Source organism: Periplaneta americana, chromosome 8, assembly GCF_040183065.1.
Source record: "Periplaneta americana isolate PAMFEO1 chromosome 8, P.americana_PAMFEO1_priV1, whole genome shotgun sequence".
Classification (NCBI taxonomy): domain Eukaryota; kingdom Metazoa; phylum Arthropoda; class Insecta; order Blattodea; family Blattidae; genus Periplaneta; species Periplaneta americana.
This window is the reverse complement of record NC_091124.1, coordinates 18,363,705-18,383,363: the sequence shown is the minus strand read 5'-3', so window position 1 is coordinate 18,383,363 and position 19,659 is coordinate 18,363,705. Positions and strand designations below refer to the sequence as shown.

The 19,659-nt window shown below is 35.1% G+C and overlaps 1 protein-coding gene across 1 annotated transcript in view; it reads left to right on the top strand.

Annotated features, from left to right (window-relative positions):
- Positions 1 to 1,369: 1,369 nt before the first annotated feature.
- LOC138704379 (uncharacterized) overlaps positions 1,370 to 19,659 on the top strand; it is a 53,759-nt gene continuing 35,469 nt past the window's right edge. Inside the window, exons 1-3 of the mRNA XM_069832208.1 lie at positions 1,370 to 1,460; positions 5,160 to 5,258; positions 13,863 to 14,107. Coding sequence (XP_069688309.1) covers positions 1,370 to 1,460; positions 5,160 to 5,258; positions 13,863 to 14,107 — 435 coding nt within the window. The remainder of the gene's footprint in view (positions 1,461 to 5,159; positions 5,259 to 13,862; positions 14,108 to 19,659) is intronic.

The following is a 19,659-nucleotide window of genomic DNA, read 5'->3' as shown; positions in this document are numbered from 1 at the left end:
TAAAATTAATAAAGTATGCAGAAACAAAAAGTTGTGTAATTTGTTTCTTGGAGTTTTATTACTTTCAATCCATCTTATCACAATCTAGATATACTTATATAAGTAAATCATTAGACGTAGGTAGCCTATGTTTAGAATCAATTACTGCTGAATTTACATCATATTCATCATCATCATCATCATCATCATCATCATCATCATCATCAATAGCTATCAGGGTTTAGGCCATTTGGCCTGTTCCGTCTCAGGTGAAAAGCTGGTCTCTCCATCGCTTCTTCGGGCGTCCACGATCTCGGTATCCAAGGGGTCTGTAATTTAATAATCTCCTGGGTAGTCTATCATTTGGCGTCCGTAGAACATGCTCATGCCAGTTGCTCCGATACTTGTGGATTGTCTCTGTAATGGCTGCGATATTTAGTTCTTGTCGGATGTCTTCATTATATTTATGGTCATAGAGAGTGTAGCCTGCTAGCGGTCTTAGTAATCTCATCTCAGCTGCTTCTATTCTTTTCAGTTGACTAGTTGTTAGAGTCCAAGTTTCTAATCCATATAGCAAAGTTGGAATGGCCATTGTTTTGTAGAATTTCAAAATTGTGTCTTGCCGGACCTTCTTAAACAGTGTATTTCTAATTGTTCTTAGCAGCTAATTTATTATCTATATCTCGAGAATGAATGTAGGAGAGATTACAGCCAAGGTAAGTAAAAGCATCATATTAAAATACGTTATTTTATGGGCACTCTAAACATTAAAATCCTTTAGTAGTAGGCCCTTCGAGATTTAATGTTAGCAGAGTGCTAACTCTTTTTACTGAAAGGTGGTTTTTAATTCCAGTTTTTACAAGATTCATGCAACTAAATCCTCGCTCACAATTTACAGTATGCGATGGAATTATATAAATCAATGAAAAGAAATTGTTCACTTAACTTACATGAATTGCACCAACTCTTTGAAATCAATTCCTGAACATCTATTGTTCAATACCTTTTTGAAGATTGTCCATGCCATTAGCATTTCATTTAAATTCAGTTTAGTTCAAACACATCTCTGATTTCATTTTCTCCATTACCATATTCGTTTCTGAAGTCCAATATGGTTGTCGCATTTTTTTGCACATCTATATTCAAAGTTCGTTTTTTATTTTTAGAAATCGTGTAGCAAAATGTGGCAAATGCGACTGTGGCTTAAACTCTGGTTTACATTAATTTTTACATTTTTTAAATCACTTATAAACATGCTCAATGCATACTTTTAAATAAAATATTACACCATCATAATACACACTTCCATGCTTTGTGTGTTTATCAAAAGCACACCTTTTATGACGTCATACAAGCCGACCTGTTAACGGAATCAGGCCGAAACTATACGATGGTCGCAGCATGGAGTAAAAACTTGCAGCAGTACTTCCATCTAGCGGTCGTTACCAAAAAATTCATTTTCGACAGTGGAGATCCAAGTGGTTGTTCTGTTTTATATTTTTCCATTTCATTACATGGAAATCAGCCACCGGCGTAGCTCGGCCTGCCGATCCGAAGTTGTACTCGGGCGCGGGTTCGATTCCCGCTTGGGCTGATTACCTGGATGGGTTTTTTCCGAGGTTTTCCCCAACCGTAAGGCAAATGCCAGGTAATCTATGGCGAACCCTCGGTCTTATCTCGCCAAATATCATATCGCTATCACCAATTACATCGACGCTAAATAACCTTGTAGTTGATACAGCGTCGTTAAATAACCAAGTAAAAAAATACATGGAAATGGCCCATTTGATATATACGTAGATATGTGATCGGGGGTACTAATAATGAAAAAAAATTTTTTTTTTCAAATATCTAGGAGAGTATTAGGCCTAAGTGTACAGCTGCTACTTTGACAAATATTGTAAAAAAGAAAAATGTATTTAATATGTGCAGTAAATAAAATAATTTTCTGTTTCAACGTGTTTTTTATTCTATCGTACTAATGTGGATTTTTATTAATTTTATGATTTTTTATGCTCGACCATGCCGAAATGTAGTAATTACACACCTGGTAGCAGTCATTTAATGCATGTCATTAAAGTACACTTACTCATTAAAGTACAGGTGTTTTCAGCCAATGACAACTCAGCTTACAGGTGTTCAGCCAATGACAAGTCAGCTTTGTACAGTTATAAAACCGCAAGTATCGATTATTCTCGGATATGCAATCGAAAGAGAATTAGCGAAAAGTCACGGAGGCTGGAAATCCAATACTGTCGCAGAAGGTTATGTTCTGTTACTATAATAATTAGCGTTAATTGTAAATAATATTCAAATAAATTCAATTTGTCATCTCGTTTTTCAATGTCGAATTCAATAATCAAGGTTATACCAAGTTTAACGGGATTACATCAAGGTCAATGACATTATTGTTCCTCGAAAAAAATCAATACTTTCGCGTCTGCGCACATCTCACAATTCACGACCTAGAACAAGGTCACTTCCGATCTTGTCAGATACAAATAAAATATATACATCTGAATAATTTCAAGTTAGAAATATGGTCGAGCATAAAAAGTCGTATTAAACTCGCCTATAATGGTAATTAAGAAGCTCGTATGAAAATTATGAAACTCGCTTGCGCTCGTTTCATAAACATCCATACTCGCTTCTTAATTACTATCATTATAGGCTCGTTGCATAATGTACTATTATTAAATGTACGATGTATCCTCTTGTTTACATAACATCCCACGTATTAACTTATTTCATCTATGCAATTAAATTATTTTGGTTAACGGCAGGGCCGCCGACAGGATTTATGGGCCCCTGTGCAATATTGTGCTCGGGCCCTGTTGAAAAAAGTTAAAAATAACAAGCTACCAATTATTCAGACCATAATAATTACTGTATTTGCAAAATAAGTAAAAGATAACCCCCTTACACAGATACGAATCTAAAAATAGACACTTTTGTTACATTGAAAAGTTTTAGCAAAACTTCACATTAGCACAATAATATATTATATTAATCACGCTTCTTTTTCAGTAGGGCCTACATATTATGTTTCCTGACGAAACTTTCGTTTTTTCGTTGTCGTTTGTTTCGTTTCGTTTTCATAAAACATTATTCTTAAACAACAGCTCGGTCGGCGCTTGCCTGCCGATCCGAAGTTGCACTCGGGCGCGGATTCGATTCCCGCTTGGGCTGATTACCTGGTTGGGGTTTTCCGAGGTTTTCCCCAACCGCAAGGCAAATATCGGGTAATCTATGGCGAATCCTCGACCTCATCTCGCCAAATATCATATCGCTATCACCAATTCCATCGACGCTAAATAACCTTGTAGTTGATACAGCGTCGTTAAATAACCAAGTAAAAAAGATATGGAAATGGCCCATTTGATATAGCTATAGCCTACGTAAGTATGTGATTGGGAGTACTAATAATGAAAAAAAATATTTTAAATATTTAGGAGAGTATTAGGCCTAAGTGTACAGCTTCTACTTTGACAAATATTGTTAAAATAATGTATTTGATGTGTGCAATAAATAAAATACCATGATCATATATCAGAATTTTTCTACGACTCTCCTGGCTCCACTTGCAAGATCGACGTTTAGTACATTCTCTTTGCCTGCTATATCGAATTATACATGATTCCCACACCCAACTACCTTGCCTCTCGGTTTACTCTCCTAGCTTCACATCATAATCGTAATACACGTTCACAGCACAATCTGTTGCTATCAATACCACGTCATCAGACATCTCTGTACTCAAGTTCTTTCTCAATAGCCATGGCCCGCTCATGGAATTCGCTTCCGCTGAAAATCAGGGGTAGTCTTAATCCTCAGTTGTTTAAAATTAGGTTGTTTAGAAATGTTTTAAATGCAAAGAATTATTGTTAGGTATAATTTTTATTTATTTATTATTATTACTATTATTATTACTATTATTATTATTATTATTAAGTTATTATTATTATTTTAGACAGTCATTACTTTATTTTTCCATTAACACTTATATCTAGGTAATTGTCATTGTCTCAATGTAACACATGCTGTGCTGATCATACTAATTCCACTATTCCTTTAGCTGTGAGATTATACTGGATGTTCAGCTCAAAATGTGTCATGGCTCGCCGTATGCCGTCATGTGGCTAGCCGATGAGCCTAGAGAATTCAATCTTCCTACACTTCCGCAGAGGCGTATTACCTAAATGCGAGAGAAGTTGCCTAGCAAGTACGGCGTTCATTCTGAAGATTACTTACCGATACGTACGGTAACGCCAGTAGTGGCAAGAATGTTAACTGTTTGGAAACACGTACTGAAGTGAGTTTTTTTTTCTTACTGTCGGGATATGGGGAGAGGGTTAAGACGATTACTTATGTATTTGTTGACATTAACTTCCACGGTCAACATGGACACGGAGCATTTTGATTTGTGTTGTGGAATGTTGCCGTACGCAATCGATGATAACAAATACACTGCGTACGACTTGCCCGCGCAAAACACAGTTCGAAAGAGGTTATGGTAGCACACAGACTTTACAGACCGCCATCTGTTGCGACGACATTCAAGTTATACCGTACACGTTCTCAAGTTCAGATTGAACGCCTTGATTAATAGGCAACTTCTCTGACATAAAAACTAAAACTCGCTTCAAATCGCTGACTCACAACAGTGACGTCATGACACACTTTGAAATGAACACCCAGTATTCATATATATTAATTTTTTAAGTTAATACTGTATACTAGAATATATTTTCCTGTTTGTGATTATGTATTCAGTCTCTTTTTTATTGTATATTTTTATTATTAATATTTTAAAGCTAATATTGATTGTGTATATATATTCAATCTCTCTTTTTTACTTAATTATGTTTATTATTATTTTTAAGTTAATATTTGTATACCGGTATGTATTTTTCTGTATGTGATTTGATCCTGGTTGAGTGGAAGAGAAGGCCTGATGGCCTTAACTCTGCCAGGGAAAATAAAACATTATTATTATTATTATTTTTTTTTCTATTTCAACGCGTTTTTTATTCTATCGCACTAATGTGGATTTTATTAATTTTATGATTTTTTATTAAATGTACGATGTATGTGTCCTCTTGTTTACATAACATCCCACATATTAACTTATTTCATTTATGCAATTAAAGATAAAATTATTTTGGTTAATGGTGTTGCAGGCGTGGGATACGGCAACTCTGCTCCTCCGCCGGGTGGCGCCCTCTTCCAGGCCGCTGCTGTGAGCTCGACTCGCGGCGACTCCAAAGCACTTGTCGACGGTGAGTGTTGCGTGCAGTATTGTTGGCCCCTGGACTTTTACAGTTTGTCAATTCCACTGTGACGGGTATTACTTTCAGAAAGAGATTCTTCGAAATTTAACTGGAATGCAATAATTAATAAAATATTTTTACTAGTTCTTTTGTACTCCAATGAATCTCCACTTTTTGTTTGTCAGACACAACTAATTGTTTTTTTTCTAACCATTCTAACCATTTGTCAGGTGATATAAGTGAAATAAACAATGTGACGGGTGTAACATGAAAAAGACATGCATAAATTAATGATACAGTTTAACTGATAACTCTGTGAAGTTCACAGTTTGAATTAATTGTGTTACCTATTTTCAGTGAGAGGAAAGTTCAAGGAATCGAGTGATATAATAGACGTAATTAAAATATTAAGCCTTGCACTTACAATTTAATTAATCTTATGTGACGGGTGTTACTTAAAAATGTGACGGTGTTACTTGTCTGAAGAAATTTCACATTTTTTTTGGTTCAAATCATAGAACATACATTTTCTGTGGTTCACTACATAGACTTAAGAGTACTGGTAGCCTAATATCAATGGTAGACATGTTTTCAAAGTGTGCAATTTTTTTAAGTTAACTTTCACTTAGTAAATTACAAATATGATGTTGACAGGTTCAAAATTGTACTTCTGACGCTCTAAAATCGAACTTTTCTGCTAATTTCTAAAAATATGAACTTTCCTGAAGAAAATGATATAAAGAACTTATACTGAACACAAAATTTAATTTTAATTTCAATGTCCAACCTATCGTGGAATTGACCAGTTACAAATAAGCATTTTTAAGGTTTACTTAACAAATAATTTTTATATTTTACCTACGAGAATTGTGTTGGCAATCTGTCGGAAAGTTAATATTACAAAAACATGGCACAATTCTGAAGGGTATCCATACACATTAAAGCTCTGCGAGGTTTTTTAGATAGATGCCAGATGAACATTTCGTGGACAAACGAAAAGAAATTAAAGAACGTCAGACCCCCTTCTTTATTGGAAACAGTCCCTTCTCGCACCCAAGAAAGTCCTAATTTACGTGTCAATAGTTCTATCGAGAATGACAACGGTTCAGTGTCTGATAAAGGAACAACCGATCCAACTCTCTTTTTTGTCATTCTATACAGTTCCAAACGAAAAATCAAATAGAGAATCACGCGAAAAGCACTGAACAATGAAAATGTTGTCAAAAAATCAATGTTTAAAGACACAAAACCCCTAAACAATAAGATGAAAACAAACAAAACAAAAGAAAGAAAGAAAGAAAAAAGGAAAGAAAGAAAGAGAGTTTGGGCTTATACCGAACACATTTGTCCAACACATTGATGGTTTTGTTTTTGTTTTCTTTTTCTACCTCAAATATTATAATACTCATCCTCTTTCACAATAGCCCTGCCAAGACTCTGGAATTCGCTACCTGCTAGCATCAGGGACTGTCGAAATAAAATTGAATTCAAACGCAAACTTACTAGGCACTTGATCAGTAATTGATTTCTTGTAAATAGTTTCCTTAAATCCTGAATAAGTTGAGGAATACACCATGTACATCAACGAGTTCACTTCTTTTACGCACACGTCCAATATAACATCAACTGAACCACCAACCACTAAAACACTCAAATTTGAAAATTGTACTTTCAATAAATTGTTTCTTTTAAAATTATTCATGTTTATTTTTTATTTCATCATCGTTAATTAAAACTTTTCTTGTTTATTTCATCATCCCTAATTAAAACTTTTCTAACCCATGTTTATATTATTTAGGTTATGTTATAGCTTCTGCTATATGATATTATGGATAGTCACGTATCAGAGATTATTTAATAATAAGATTTATTGGAAATCATCTGTCAAGTGACGTTTATTACTGGGATTCGGATGATTGAAGTGGAATGCAAATGTTTTAATAAAAACGAAACTGAATCAACAAAGCCTTCTTGACTAGTAACCGTCTACAGAGTTCAATGAAGATTCCATAGTTGGCACAACTGCCATCTAGCGTAATGGTGCAATAATACATTTGAAGACAGTTGTATTTTCGTAAGTCAATTAATATTTTATTGTATTGGAGTACTTTGTTACTTCTAATCTTTATATACTTTCTTCTAATCGTGTAATAGTCAATTAAATTCCACTCGAGTTTTGATTTTCTCTAGATAAATCAAAACCTCTAGTGAGATTACTGTTGATAAATTATCTAGCTTTCATTAGTCAGGTAATCTTTTCCTACTTTGATTTTTATTGTAATTGTAATTGTAAATTTAATATTATAATTTTATTTGTAATTGTAACTGTAAATCTAATACTAATTGTAAATTTATTCTTCATATTATAGTTGGAATCTCCTGGTAGAGGGGCAGGGAAGGCCTGACGGCCTTTTCTCTACCAGGTTAAATATTAAATAAATACTACTACTAAATAATAGTTATAATGCTTTAAAGCATCCCGAAAAGACAAAGTATGTGATTATGTCTCGTGACCAGAATATTGTACGAAATGGAAATATAAAAATTGAAAATTTATCTTTTGAAGAGGTGGAGAAGTTCAAATATCTTGGGGCAACAGTAACAAATATAAATGATACTCGAGAGGAAATTAAACGCAGAATAAATATGGGAAATGCCTGTTATTATTCGTTTGGGAAGCTTTTACCATCCAGTCTGCTGTCAAAAAATCTGAAAGTTGGAATTTATAAAACAGTTATATTACCGGTTGTTCTGTATGGTTGTGAAACTTGGACTCTCACTGTGAGAGAGGAACAGAGGTTAAGGGTGTTTGAGAATAAGGTTCTTAGGAAAATATTTGGGGCTAAGAGGGATGAAGTTACAGGAGAATGGAGAAAGTTACACAACACAGAACTGCATGCATTGTATTCTTCACCTGACAATTAGGAACATTAAATCCAGACGTTTGAGATGGGCAGGGCATGTAGCACGTATGGGCGAATCCAGAAATGCATATAGAGTGTTAGTTGGGAGCCCGGAGGGAAAAGACCTTTGGGAAGGATAATATTAAAATGGATTTGAGGGAGGTGGGATATGATGATAGAGAATGGATTAATCTTGCCCAGGATAGAGACCAATGGAGGGCTTATGTGAGGGCGGCAATGAATCTCCGGGTTCCTTAAAAGCCAGTAAGTAAGTAAGTAATGCTTTAAAGCAGCGTCTCTCAAACTATGGTCCGCGGACCACCTGTGGTCCTCGAGGTCTGCCCTTGTGGTCCTTCAAAAAAGACAGAAGAAAAAATAAAATTCAATCGAATTGCGTATCACACTGTAGCTGAAAATCTCAGAGTTTGTAAATGACACATGGCTATCGAATTTCACTTTATCTCCCAGTACTGACAATTTATGAAATTTATTTACCCTACCCGTCCTCTACTCCTCCCACTCTACTCTCAGAAACAAAAGAGAGATTTAAAGCACTATGAACGTGGTGTTTCTCGCCATATTCTCCGTGCAAATCTGGTGCTGTGCCTGTTACCCAGCTAGGGACCACCAGAATTCATAACAGGATCAAAGTACCGAACCTTTTAATGTATTTATTACTTTCTTAATAGTTTTGCTGACACCCAGTCTGCACATTCAAATGGCCACGTACTGTACGTCGTACACCAATAATAGAACATGCAAAATTGCTATCTTTACTTGTTGAAAATCGGGCAAGTTTCTGCATTATTTTTTTTTTATTTCTGTTTTTGCAAATGATATAAGAAATTTTCTTCTATTAACATTAACTTAGTTAATACTAATATAAAATTAATTGAATTAAATTAATTTTAATTAATTATTTCTACATTAAAATGTAAGTATACTGGTATTAAAATATGCTACATAAATGATAAATTTTCTTTCGAGTAAGGTGGTCCGCGGAACTGTTCTGACTTAAAAAAGTGGTCCCCACTTCAGAAAAGTTTGAGAAACGCTGCTTTAAAGTATGTGGTGAATTTTGATTGATTTTTATATTTTCGAGTAGTATATGTGCTTTTGTATCCCATTACATTGTTCTTTAAAACCAAAAACAAAAAGAAATACACTTTTCCTATCAGTAGACGGGGAAAAATTTCAGTAATAATAAATGATTATGTAAAATGTTTCTACTTACCACATCAAAACTATTTTTGTGCGAGATCGTGCATATTTGCTTGTTTTCCGCACAGAACCAATACGCGGTAAGTGTGATACCACATTCAGTATTCCCAACGTAACACACACAACAATTTCCCTCTTCTTACCGCTTAAGCGCGACATTCATTTTACTGTTTTAGGCTTTTAACATATTATTTTTAGAGACGTTTAACATAGTAATAATTATAAATTGGAAACTTACCACTGCAATTTCACCTAAATTGCAATGTTAATTATTGTTTTTAAATATTAGCAAAAATTAAGTAAAGTCTACTACTCCACGAAACTTATTGCATTCCTGATACAAGTAACATTAAGGAAACCGTGAAAAAAAATCAACGAGATTCCAGATGCCGATATTATTACTGCAATATGTTATATAAATAATATTGTTAAAATATTAAAATGAAAAATAAGTCATTACATAACCCTACCGTTTGTTTTAAGTTCGCATTTATAGACTGGGGGGAAAAAAGAGACAGGCGTATATCACGGCCTGCTGGAGTATAGTAAACACAGAAAACATTTTACAGCAACAATGTTGAAAAAAAGATATTTTTGTGTTCCGAAGTTGGCGTCATTAAACAGAAACCAACATGGAGATTTCATTGCAACTAATTAGAAATTCGTCTTTCAGGTATGTAATAAACGATCTTCGCACAAAATAATGTACGATACAACTACTCAACGACATCGGATTTTTAGGCACTAAAAATTGCAGCTTTAGGCGCCTAAAATAAGCTCAAAATTTGTAAAATTAGGCTCCATTTTAATGAAAATAGGCATTTTAGGCACATCAAAGTATCATACTTATTTCTTTCACTGAAATTTTTAGTTATACACTAAAATACGCACAAAAAAGTATGTTTAAACATTAAAAAAGAATACTATATTATATTTATAAACAGAGCTGCACAAATTTAATATATTGAAACTAATGAAATAATGATTATTGATATCAAGATTACTCATTTTAAGTTATTGAAATTCAGTTCCATGCTCAGACTTTATTATAATTATCTGCACAGTACACCACCAGAATTTTTTCTAAATTCTCCACAGTTAATCTTTGCCTTTTGTCACTGAGAATCATTTTGAAAGCAGAAAAACTTATTTCAACCGAAACTGATGTGAGAGGCGCAAATTTTAAATTAGGTACAATAGAAACATCAATACTTACTGGAACATTTACACTTTCCCCCGATATCACTCTTGATACTTTTTCCAACAATGAAAATCCTACATTCTTATTTAATACGTTGTCCCACTTATTTTTAACTTTTTTCCCAGTTTCGCCCAAAGCAGAATGTATGTTCACTTGAGCTTCCTTTACTATTGCTATTTGGCTACAAAGAGATTGTTTTTCACGTTCTAATTGTTCAATGCTTGCAGGTATGAAAGAAAAGTTTGTTGTTATGTAGGCAATATCGTTTTTCACTCGTGAGTCATTCAGACAATCTTTCACTGCTTTCACACACGTGCACTATCAGTTTCAGGTAATTTATCAATAACTGTGACCACTTCTTTAAAATACTTAGAATAATACACCACTGACTGAATCCAGGTTCCCCATCGTGTAACAACCGGCTGAGGTGGGAGTGGGATATCTGGAAAGTTCTCTCAGAATATTGAAATCCTGGATGGGGCTTTACAAAAACATTTTTTTTTTTGTGTTAGAAATAAACGAATTGACAAGAGGGAATTCATTCCGGATTGTTTCAGAAACCCTGTGAAGGCCATGTGCTAGACAGGTTACATGCGTGAGGTTAGGATAAAATGTTTTAAGAAGTGGAGCTGCAGCAACCATGTATGAGGCAGCATCAGTACAAAACAACAGACCTTTAGAATCGTCTATATTACCTGAGTATAAAGACTGTAGGCCTTTATTTACAAAATAAGCAATGGCTTGGCTATTCACTTTCGAAAGTTCCTTAACATATACGAGGTGTGGAATCGAAGGTCCATCAGGACTAAGTTTTCCTACTACCATATTTGTTATATAGCTATTCATAGGATCTGAGGTTTCATCCACAGAGACCCATATGTAAGAATCACCTATATCCTCCCGAATGGAAGCTAAAGTTTCATTGTATATTCTGTCTAAGTAATTTTTTCTTAGGGTCGACTCTGATGGGATATTTTGTTTGCAGTATTTTTGTAAAAACTGTCTTAAAACCGGATTTTCAATTGCATTCCAGGGAATGTTAACGCTCTGGTTAAATCAGCATAGAAATTGCTGCTGAGATTGGATGAAGTAGGCTGTGTTAGTAAAGTTTGTTGCAGTTGATTTTTCTGCTGAGCTTTAGCCTTATGAGCCGCTCCTTGCACATGCTGCTTTAGGTGGCACTTCTTTTCTTGCGAAATCTAAAGATGTAAAGTAAACTGAATTAAAATAAAATCCTAATTGTTGTATTGCCGTATTTCTATCACAAAGTTAGTGGGTTCGAACAATCAAAATTTTAATGACCTGCAAATACTTTAACTATCGGAATTTAAAAGGTTAAAGTGTAGTGGTCTTAAAAAGAATTATACCTCAGGATAGCTCAGTCAATGTATAAATATTATAGGCCTACTCATTAAAATTAATAGAATTTATATATTTCAACTATTGTTACATACCTGTTTGCTACAAATCTTGCAGAATATTATTTTTCCATCATAAGTGAATTCTGAATATTCCGTTAGCCATTGCCGGATCAATGTAGATTTTGCACTTATATTTTTCGGCATTATCGCCTTAAACTTCACAGGAAAACGTCCTACCGCTCAAAACTTCTCAACACAAATAAGGTGAGGGAAAGAGCAACTGTTAACGAGCATTCAAATGAACCGTTGTTATTGAGATTCAATTGGACAAAAATACAAAGTTCCACTTATTGTTGCATTTCCTGGTAGTGTTAACACTAGGAGGGCCATTCTTTTAAATATTTTGTAACGGTTTACCCTACTAATTCGCAGTTTTACGACTTTTCATAAATATTTCAAAAACACTCTTTCTCCAAAAATTGTGATTTTATGACACTCTGAAGGGCAGTACAGCTAATCGGTTTTAGACCGAAAACAGTCATTTTTATAGTATAGTATATCTCTGAATCGGTAGCAGCACATGTTGTGATTGTTGCCTGCTTCAAAACTAAGGTTGGTTCTTTGTCGGCATTTATGCCTCCAAACATGTTAAATTCGGTGAAATCTATTGCGAGTGTCGTGAGATTCAAAACATTTTGTTTCCTTTATCAATGGTTTCATGGCCGGTGTGAAGCAAACTTTCCACTTTTTAAATGCCTTAAATTTCGCAGTGAATGCATGTATAAATTATAAAAAGTAAGAGTAAAATGCGAAACTTTACAGTGAGTTAGGCATTTTTAGGGGAATATTAACAAATTAGGCTCTAATAACCGTTTTAGGGCATTTTAGGGCACTATAAAACTCTTTGAATATCTTTCAATTTCCATGAAACACAAATATTAATAATTATTTTTACTTTTCTCCTAAAGAAACAAAATAGGCATTTGCCCTAGAATCCGATGTCTGTTTATTACATACCTGAAAGACGAATTTCTAATTAGTTGCAATGAAATCTCCATGTTGGTTTCTGTTTAATGACGCCAACTTCGGAACACCAAAATATCTTTCTTCAACATTGTTGCTGTAAAATGTTTTCTGTGTTTACTCCAGCAGGCCGTGATATACGTCTGTCTTTTTTTCCGCTCAGTCTATAAATGCGAACTTAAAACAAACGGTAAGGTTATGTAATGATTTATTTTTCATTTTAATATTTTAACAATATTATTTATATAACATATTGCAGTAATAACATCGGCATCTGGAATCTCGTTTATTTTTTCACGGCTTCCTTAATGTTACTTGTATCAGGAATGCAATAAGTTTCGTGGAGTAGTAGACTTTACTTAATTCTTGCAAATATTTAAAAACAATAATTAACATTGCAATTTAGGTGAAATTGCAGTGATAAGTTTCAAATTTATAATTATTACTATGTTAAACGTCTCTAAAAATAATATGTTAATAGCCTAAAGCAGTAAAATGAATGTCGCGCTTAAGCGGTAAGAAGAGGGAAATTGTTGTGTGTGTTGGGAGTACTGAATGTGGTATTTCACACTTACCGCGTATTGGTTCTGTGCGGAAAACAAGCAAATACGCACGATCTCGCACAAAATTGTTTCCATTATTATTGCATTTATTGTTTATCGAATTTTCATTAGGTTTATTGCAATTACTATTATTATTATTATTATTATTATTATTATTATTATTATTATAGCTGTTACGAAAATCCTTAACAATTTTATTGCGGCATAATTAACATGTACAAAATCGCAGTGATGATAATAGTTTAATAATCGCAATGATTACCATCAGCGGCTGTATTATCTAAATCACACTGATGTTACTCAAACAATTAAGTGCAGCGCTGGCCACATTGTCTCCGCAGAATACACGTCGAAGCGCGAGAGCGGCGCGGGGACTCCCGGGGCTGGCGGCAGCAGCCGGCCGCCCTCCACGTCGTCGGTGACGTCCGGATGCTGGGGCGGCGAGGCGGGCCCCGGGTACCAGCAGCGGCGCGGCTCGCTGCAGCTGTGGCAGTTCCTGGTGGCGCTGCTGGACGACCCCAGCAACAACTCGTGCATCGCCTGGACTGGCCGCGGCATGGAGTTCAAGCTGGTCGAGCCCGAGGAGGTCAGATCCGCATGCTCTTGTTTGTAGGCTACTTCATTTCCTTTAGATGTCTTTCCAAATAACTGCGGAAATTAAATCATTTATTTTACTCCATATAAAAAGGGAAGACTTCTGGGTTTTATACAATTGACTACAGTAAAACTGTCGTGTCCGTAGCCCTCGGGTTGATAGACAGACTGGAGTTGTAGAAACTAAGTTCTCAATGTGGTCGTGACAGAATAGCTTTATTAGGTTCGTTCCAACAAGAGTCAGGAACCGTCCCTAACCATCGTGAGCATGCGCAGTACAGAAAAAGCGTTCCAACACAATCCGAACCAGTCCCGAACCGGAAACATGTATACCTTATTTTATTTCAAGGAGTGCAGTTCGGTGGCTCCTTTGAACACCCACTTACAGATTTATGACTTCCTACACAAACACCTCTGACAATTCCATCCTGTCCCCTCGTCCCAACATTGCACAGTTGCCACAATCCTGGTGACCTTCGAAATTATGCAGTGAAACTGATGGGATTCTTGGAATTCGGAAAAGATGCGGCAACTCTGCCTCCACGTGGATTTGACGGGCACCTGTCAATTCTTCTGAACGAGGGTTGTGATTGGTTACTAACAAGAGAAGACAAGATTTCCGTCACAGTAAGGAAGACATTTATTTATGACAACCAATTAGTAGGGGGCAGTAGAAGGTCTGTCGGCAAAGTCCTTTCTATGAAACTGCACTCCATGAAAAAAAAAAAAAAAAAAAAAAAAAAAAAAAAAAAAAAAAAAAAAAATGAAGTATACTGCAGTCGGGCGTTCCAACAAGCTTTTGACACGGGTCCGGAACGGTCAAAAATAGTCCGTGGATTGAGGCATGTACGGAAGAGTACGCAAGACGCGCATGCGCATAAGCTCACCAACGTCTCCTGGATACTGAAGAAAGACATGGTCGACTGTTCACATCATTGAGGTTAAGATGAAAAGTGACAGTACAGACGAATAATAAAACTAGAGATTTAATTTAAATTTTCGCCAAAAACAAAGGGAATGGAAATTATTTGGGTATTGAAACAGTTAATTACAATTTCAACATGCGGCTTTGATTAAAAGTATAATAAATAACGTACATACGTTAATAATTAAAAAAAAGAACTATTTTTAGATGAGAGTCCCCCAGTACACGACATTGAATTAGCGGAATTCTTGCCTTCCATATTTTTTGTCATCTTTTTATAGAAAATGATCGAAATTCTATTTTCTGCAATTAGAATTAGCTGCGAAACGATAATAAAATAATTAAGCATCCCGTTCTTAGCAAAGATGATCACAGTTATAGCATCTCTGGATTTAGTACATAACGATCCGCGAAAGCGTTCCAACAGCGTCCAGTCCAGTTTCAATCCCATAGCAGATGCTCAACTAGCGCATGCGCATAAGATGGTACAGGAACCGTACATGAACTGATCCATGAACCGCTTGTTGGAACGAACCTATTATTGTCGGACCATCGGATCTGTGCCGCCGTAAGATATGCGAACTGAACCCTAATTCCTTCTCATCCTCGGTAATTCATTTCTCTCCCTGCAGTCCTATCTCTCTCTTTTCTCTCTCTCCCCTATCTCCCCCATTACTCACAATTTTGAGCCTTCTTGCGGGACAGTTTATTAGCACTTTCAATCCAGTGTTGTCAATTCAACATGAATACTGTAGCAAGGAGTGGCGAAAGAAATATTATTAAGCAACTACGTAATAGCATTTTGCGACGAAGAGAAACAAACAGGTTAATATCTGTTTCCTATAAATAAGGCAACGAAAAGAGCAGCTTCGATCACTGGTGAGGCTTATTTTATTTCAATTCATTATGTATTAAACTTGCTTACTTAACTAATACTAATACAACATGTTATGTAATTTATATAGGCAGGTCAGAGCGCCTAATAAAGAAAATCAGGAGAGAGGGAGTCTGTGCAGGAGATGAAAAGCTAGAATCACCAGAACGAACAGATCAAGGGAACCTTTAATTCTTGTAGATGATATGAACCGATGTATATTTTAAGAAGAAAGATACAAAAATTTTATACCGTGCAGAAAGAAGTTCCGACATTGAAGAAATTACTGAAGGTTGCGAGAGAAGCAATAATTTCCTAGGTTGGAGAGAAACGCTACGGAAAGTGATTCGAGACACGGGATTTAGGTTTAAAAATGTACAAATACAAGATGTATTTTGATTGAAAGAAATGATATTGTAGCATGGAAGACCAGTTATTTATGACACAGTTTGACGAAAGTTTGGCAACATCCCTATTCGACAAGGTTCGTAGCCTGCTGTTTAACGTGGTGGGAGGAAAGCGGGTGGAATGGAGTAAGTACAGGCGTTAACTTTTCCAAGAACGACGACATCGCTGAAGGGGCACAGATCCGATGGTCCGACAATAAAACAATGTAGGCCTACTGTCATCTAGCGGATCGAGAAAGAACTGGCCAGTGAGTAATGGGGTTATCCAACGATTGGTTTTTCTGAAGTTTTTACAATATTACATTACTCTCTCCGTAATTTCTGTAAAGAGAAATTTGGAAGAAATCTGGTAAACATGGCCATGAGCAATTTGGCAATATTTCTCAACATTGTAAATATTTTAATTGTTGGGCAATATTTACAGTGAGTCACTGTGTCATCCAGTGACACTCGGAAGTGTGTTGAGTTGATCCGCAGGGCTCCAGTTTGGTGGGCAGAGACTGCAGAGTCGTTGCGACGTCTAGATCAGACGCGACCCTGTATAAATGGACAGAATTAAACGCAATGAAGGTGTATATTGTCGGACCATCGGATCTGTGTCTCCGTAAGATATGCGAACTGAACCCTAATTCCTTCTCAGCCTCGGTAATTCATTTCTCTCCCTGCATTCCTATTTCTCTCTTTCTATCTCTCTCCCTTTCTCTCTCCCACTACTCACAATTTTGAGCCTTCTTGCGGGACAGTTTATTTGCACTTGCAGTCCAGTGTTGTCAACTCAACATGAATACTGTAGTACGGAGTGGTGAAAAAACTATTATTAAGCAAGTAATAGTATTTTTCGATGAAGAGAAACAAACAGGTCAATATCTGTTTCCTATAAATCAGGCAACGAAAATAGCAGCTGCGATCACAGGTGAGGCTTATTTTATTTCAAGTGATTACGTATTACTTAATTAATACTGATATATTACAACATTTTTATGTAATTTATATAGGCAGATCAGAAAGCCTAATAAAGAAAATCAGGAGAAAGGGAGTCTGTGCAGGAGATGTAAAGCTAGAATCACCAGGAAAGAACAGATCAAGGGAACCCTTAATTCTTGTAGATGATATGCATCGATGTATTTTAAGAAGAAAGATACAAGAAAGAAAGAAGTTCCGACATTGAAGAAATTATTGAAGGTTACGAGAGAAGCAATACATTTCCAAGGTGGGAGAGAAACGTTATGGATTAATAGAAGAGAAAGTAGCTAGATTTGTTATCAATTTGGGTGAAGACAGCAGCAGCAATAGTAGTGACTCAGAAGAATATATGTAATTTCATGCATAATACAAGTCTTGGTCTTTTGTAAATATGTAAATTATTTTCATAAGCATAAATTAGAACGCCTGCACATTATTAGTGTGTTATGTTATATAGTATGTAAATAAGATCGTAGCATTTAGTAACTTCGCCATAGCCTTTCCCTAACTCGGATGAAAAACAAAGAGGGTACATGACTATGTGTTCTTTCATTCCTACAATTTTATTAAGACTTCAGAATCACGTTCCAGACCTAACAAAGTAAGATAATGAGGTGAAAGAGAAGTATTTATGACGAAAACATTTCTCTTTAAAAACGAAATAAGATCTCTTCATGTAATTTCCAATTAACCAACAAATATCCACTGTAATCATATAATTATCTCCAAATAATCGTAGAAGTCAATCAGCGTCATTAGACCTACTTAAATTGAAATATGAATAAGTAATAATTAACCTCACATTATTAATAAACAATATTCAAGAGACATGACAATGTTTGACGGAAGTTTGGCAACATCCTTATTCGGCAAGTTTCGTGGCCTGCTGTTTGGTGTGGTGGGAGGAAAGCTGGTGGAATGGAGTGAGTAGAGGCGTTAACTTTTCAAGAACGACGACAGCGCTGAAGGTGCACAGATCCGATGGTCCGACAATACCTTACGCTAGCAAGTAAGCACGTTCACAATGCGTTGATGGTTTAAATAGAGTTTCGGCAGACTGATAAGTGAGGGATCTGGTCAGAAGTCCCTTCACATGTAACCTCTTGACCGTAGTCTTCCTTGACCTTCGGGTCAGGCTGTAATAGAAGTCTTACATTTGGTCGTTACATTTTATAAGTTTTATAAATGGGGCGAATTTGTTAAATGAAGCAAAGCGTTTTAATTCAAGCGGTACAATTTAAATGAGGCAAGACTGACTCTAAGAAAACAGAATAATTGGTGCATTGATTTGGAAGTTCAGATTGTCTGACGAAATTTTTACAGATTCTAACGAAATGATGAGTTCAAATTACAAAATACCATCAATCTTGGTCCCTCGTTCTTTTTACTTCATATCAATGACTTACCTAAACAAATTTTAAACTCTAAATGTTTACTATAATGCTGATGATGTTAAATTGTATAAAGTCATTGACAAAAACAAGACGTTTTTGATCTACAGCATGGATCTACATAGATGGAGTATCGATAATTTTCTTCTGTTAAATCTTAATAAATGTTGCTTTATGGCATATTCTGAAAATAAGACAGTTGCTCAAAATTCTTATGAAATTAATGGTGTGAAGTTACCTAGAGTAGAATCATTTAAGGGTTTGGGTATTTAGTTTACACACAACTTATGTTTTAAAATGCACTTAAATCACGTGGTAATTGATGCATATAGAAAATTAGGATTTATAATCAGAAATACAAAAGAATTAAAAAATATAAATACTATTGATACTCTATATAAAACTCTAGTTAGGAGTAAGCTAGAGTATGCGTTTGTAATATGGTCACCTCCGTTCCAGTCCCATCAGATGCAAATAGAAAGGATACAGAAAAAATTTTTACGTTATTTATATTTTAAAAAATATCACGTGTCGTCTTATGACAAGCAAATTTCATATAATCAGTTACTTTTTTAATTTAATTATAAAACTTTAAAATCTCGACGATTAATAAATAGTCAAATTTTACTCTATATGACTGTTAACGGTATATTGAATAATTGTGATTTTCTTAAATTCCTTCAGTTCAATGTAAAAAGAACAAAATTACGTCATAGGCAAACTTTTGTTATTCCCATTCCTATAACTGTTTTCTTCAAGAACTCTCCATTGTTTGTTATGTGTAATACTTATAACTCTCTGTCTTTAAACTGTGATTCTCAATTAGATTTCAATTTAATAATTGAAAAATTTCATACAATATTAAAGAGAATTGTATTTCTTTAGATATTTGAATTATGAAGAAGTGTATTAAAATGTTTTCACTCTAGTTTTTAAATAATTTTGCATCTTTATATTGACATTTGGCACTATATTAAGTGTAAT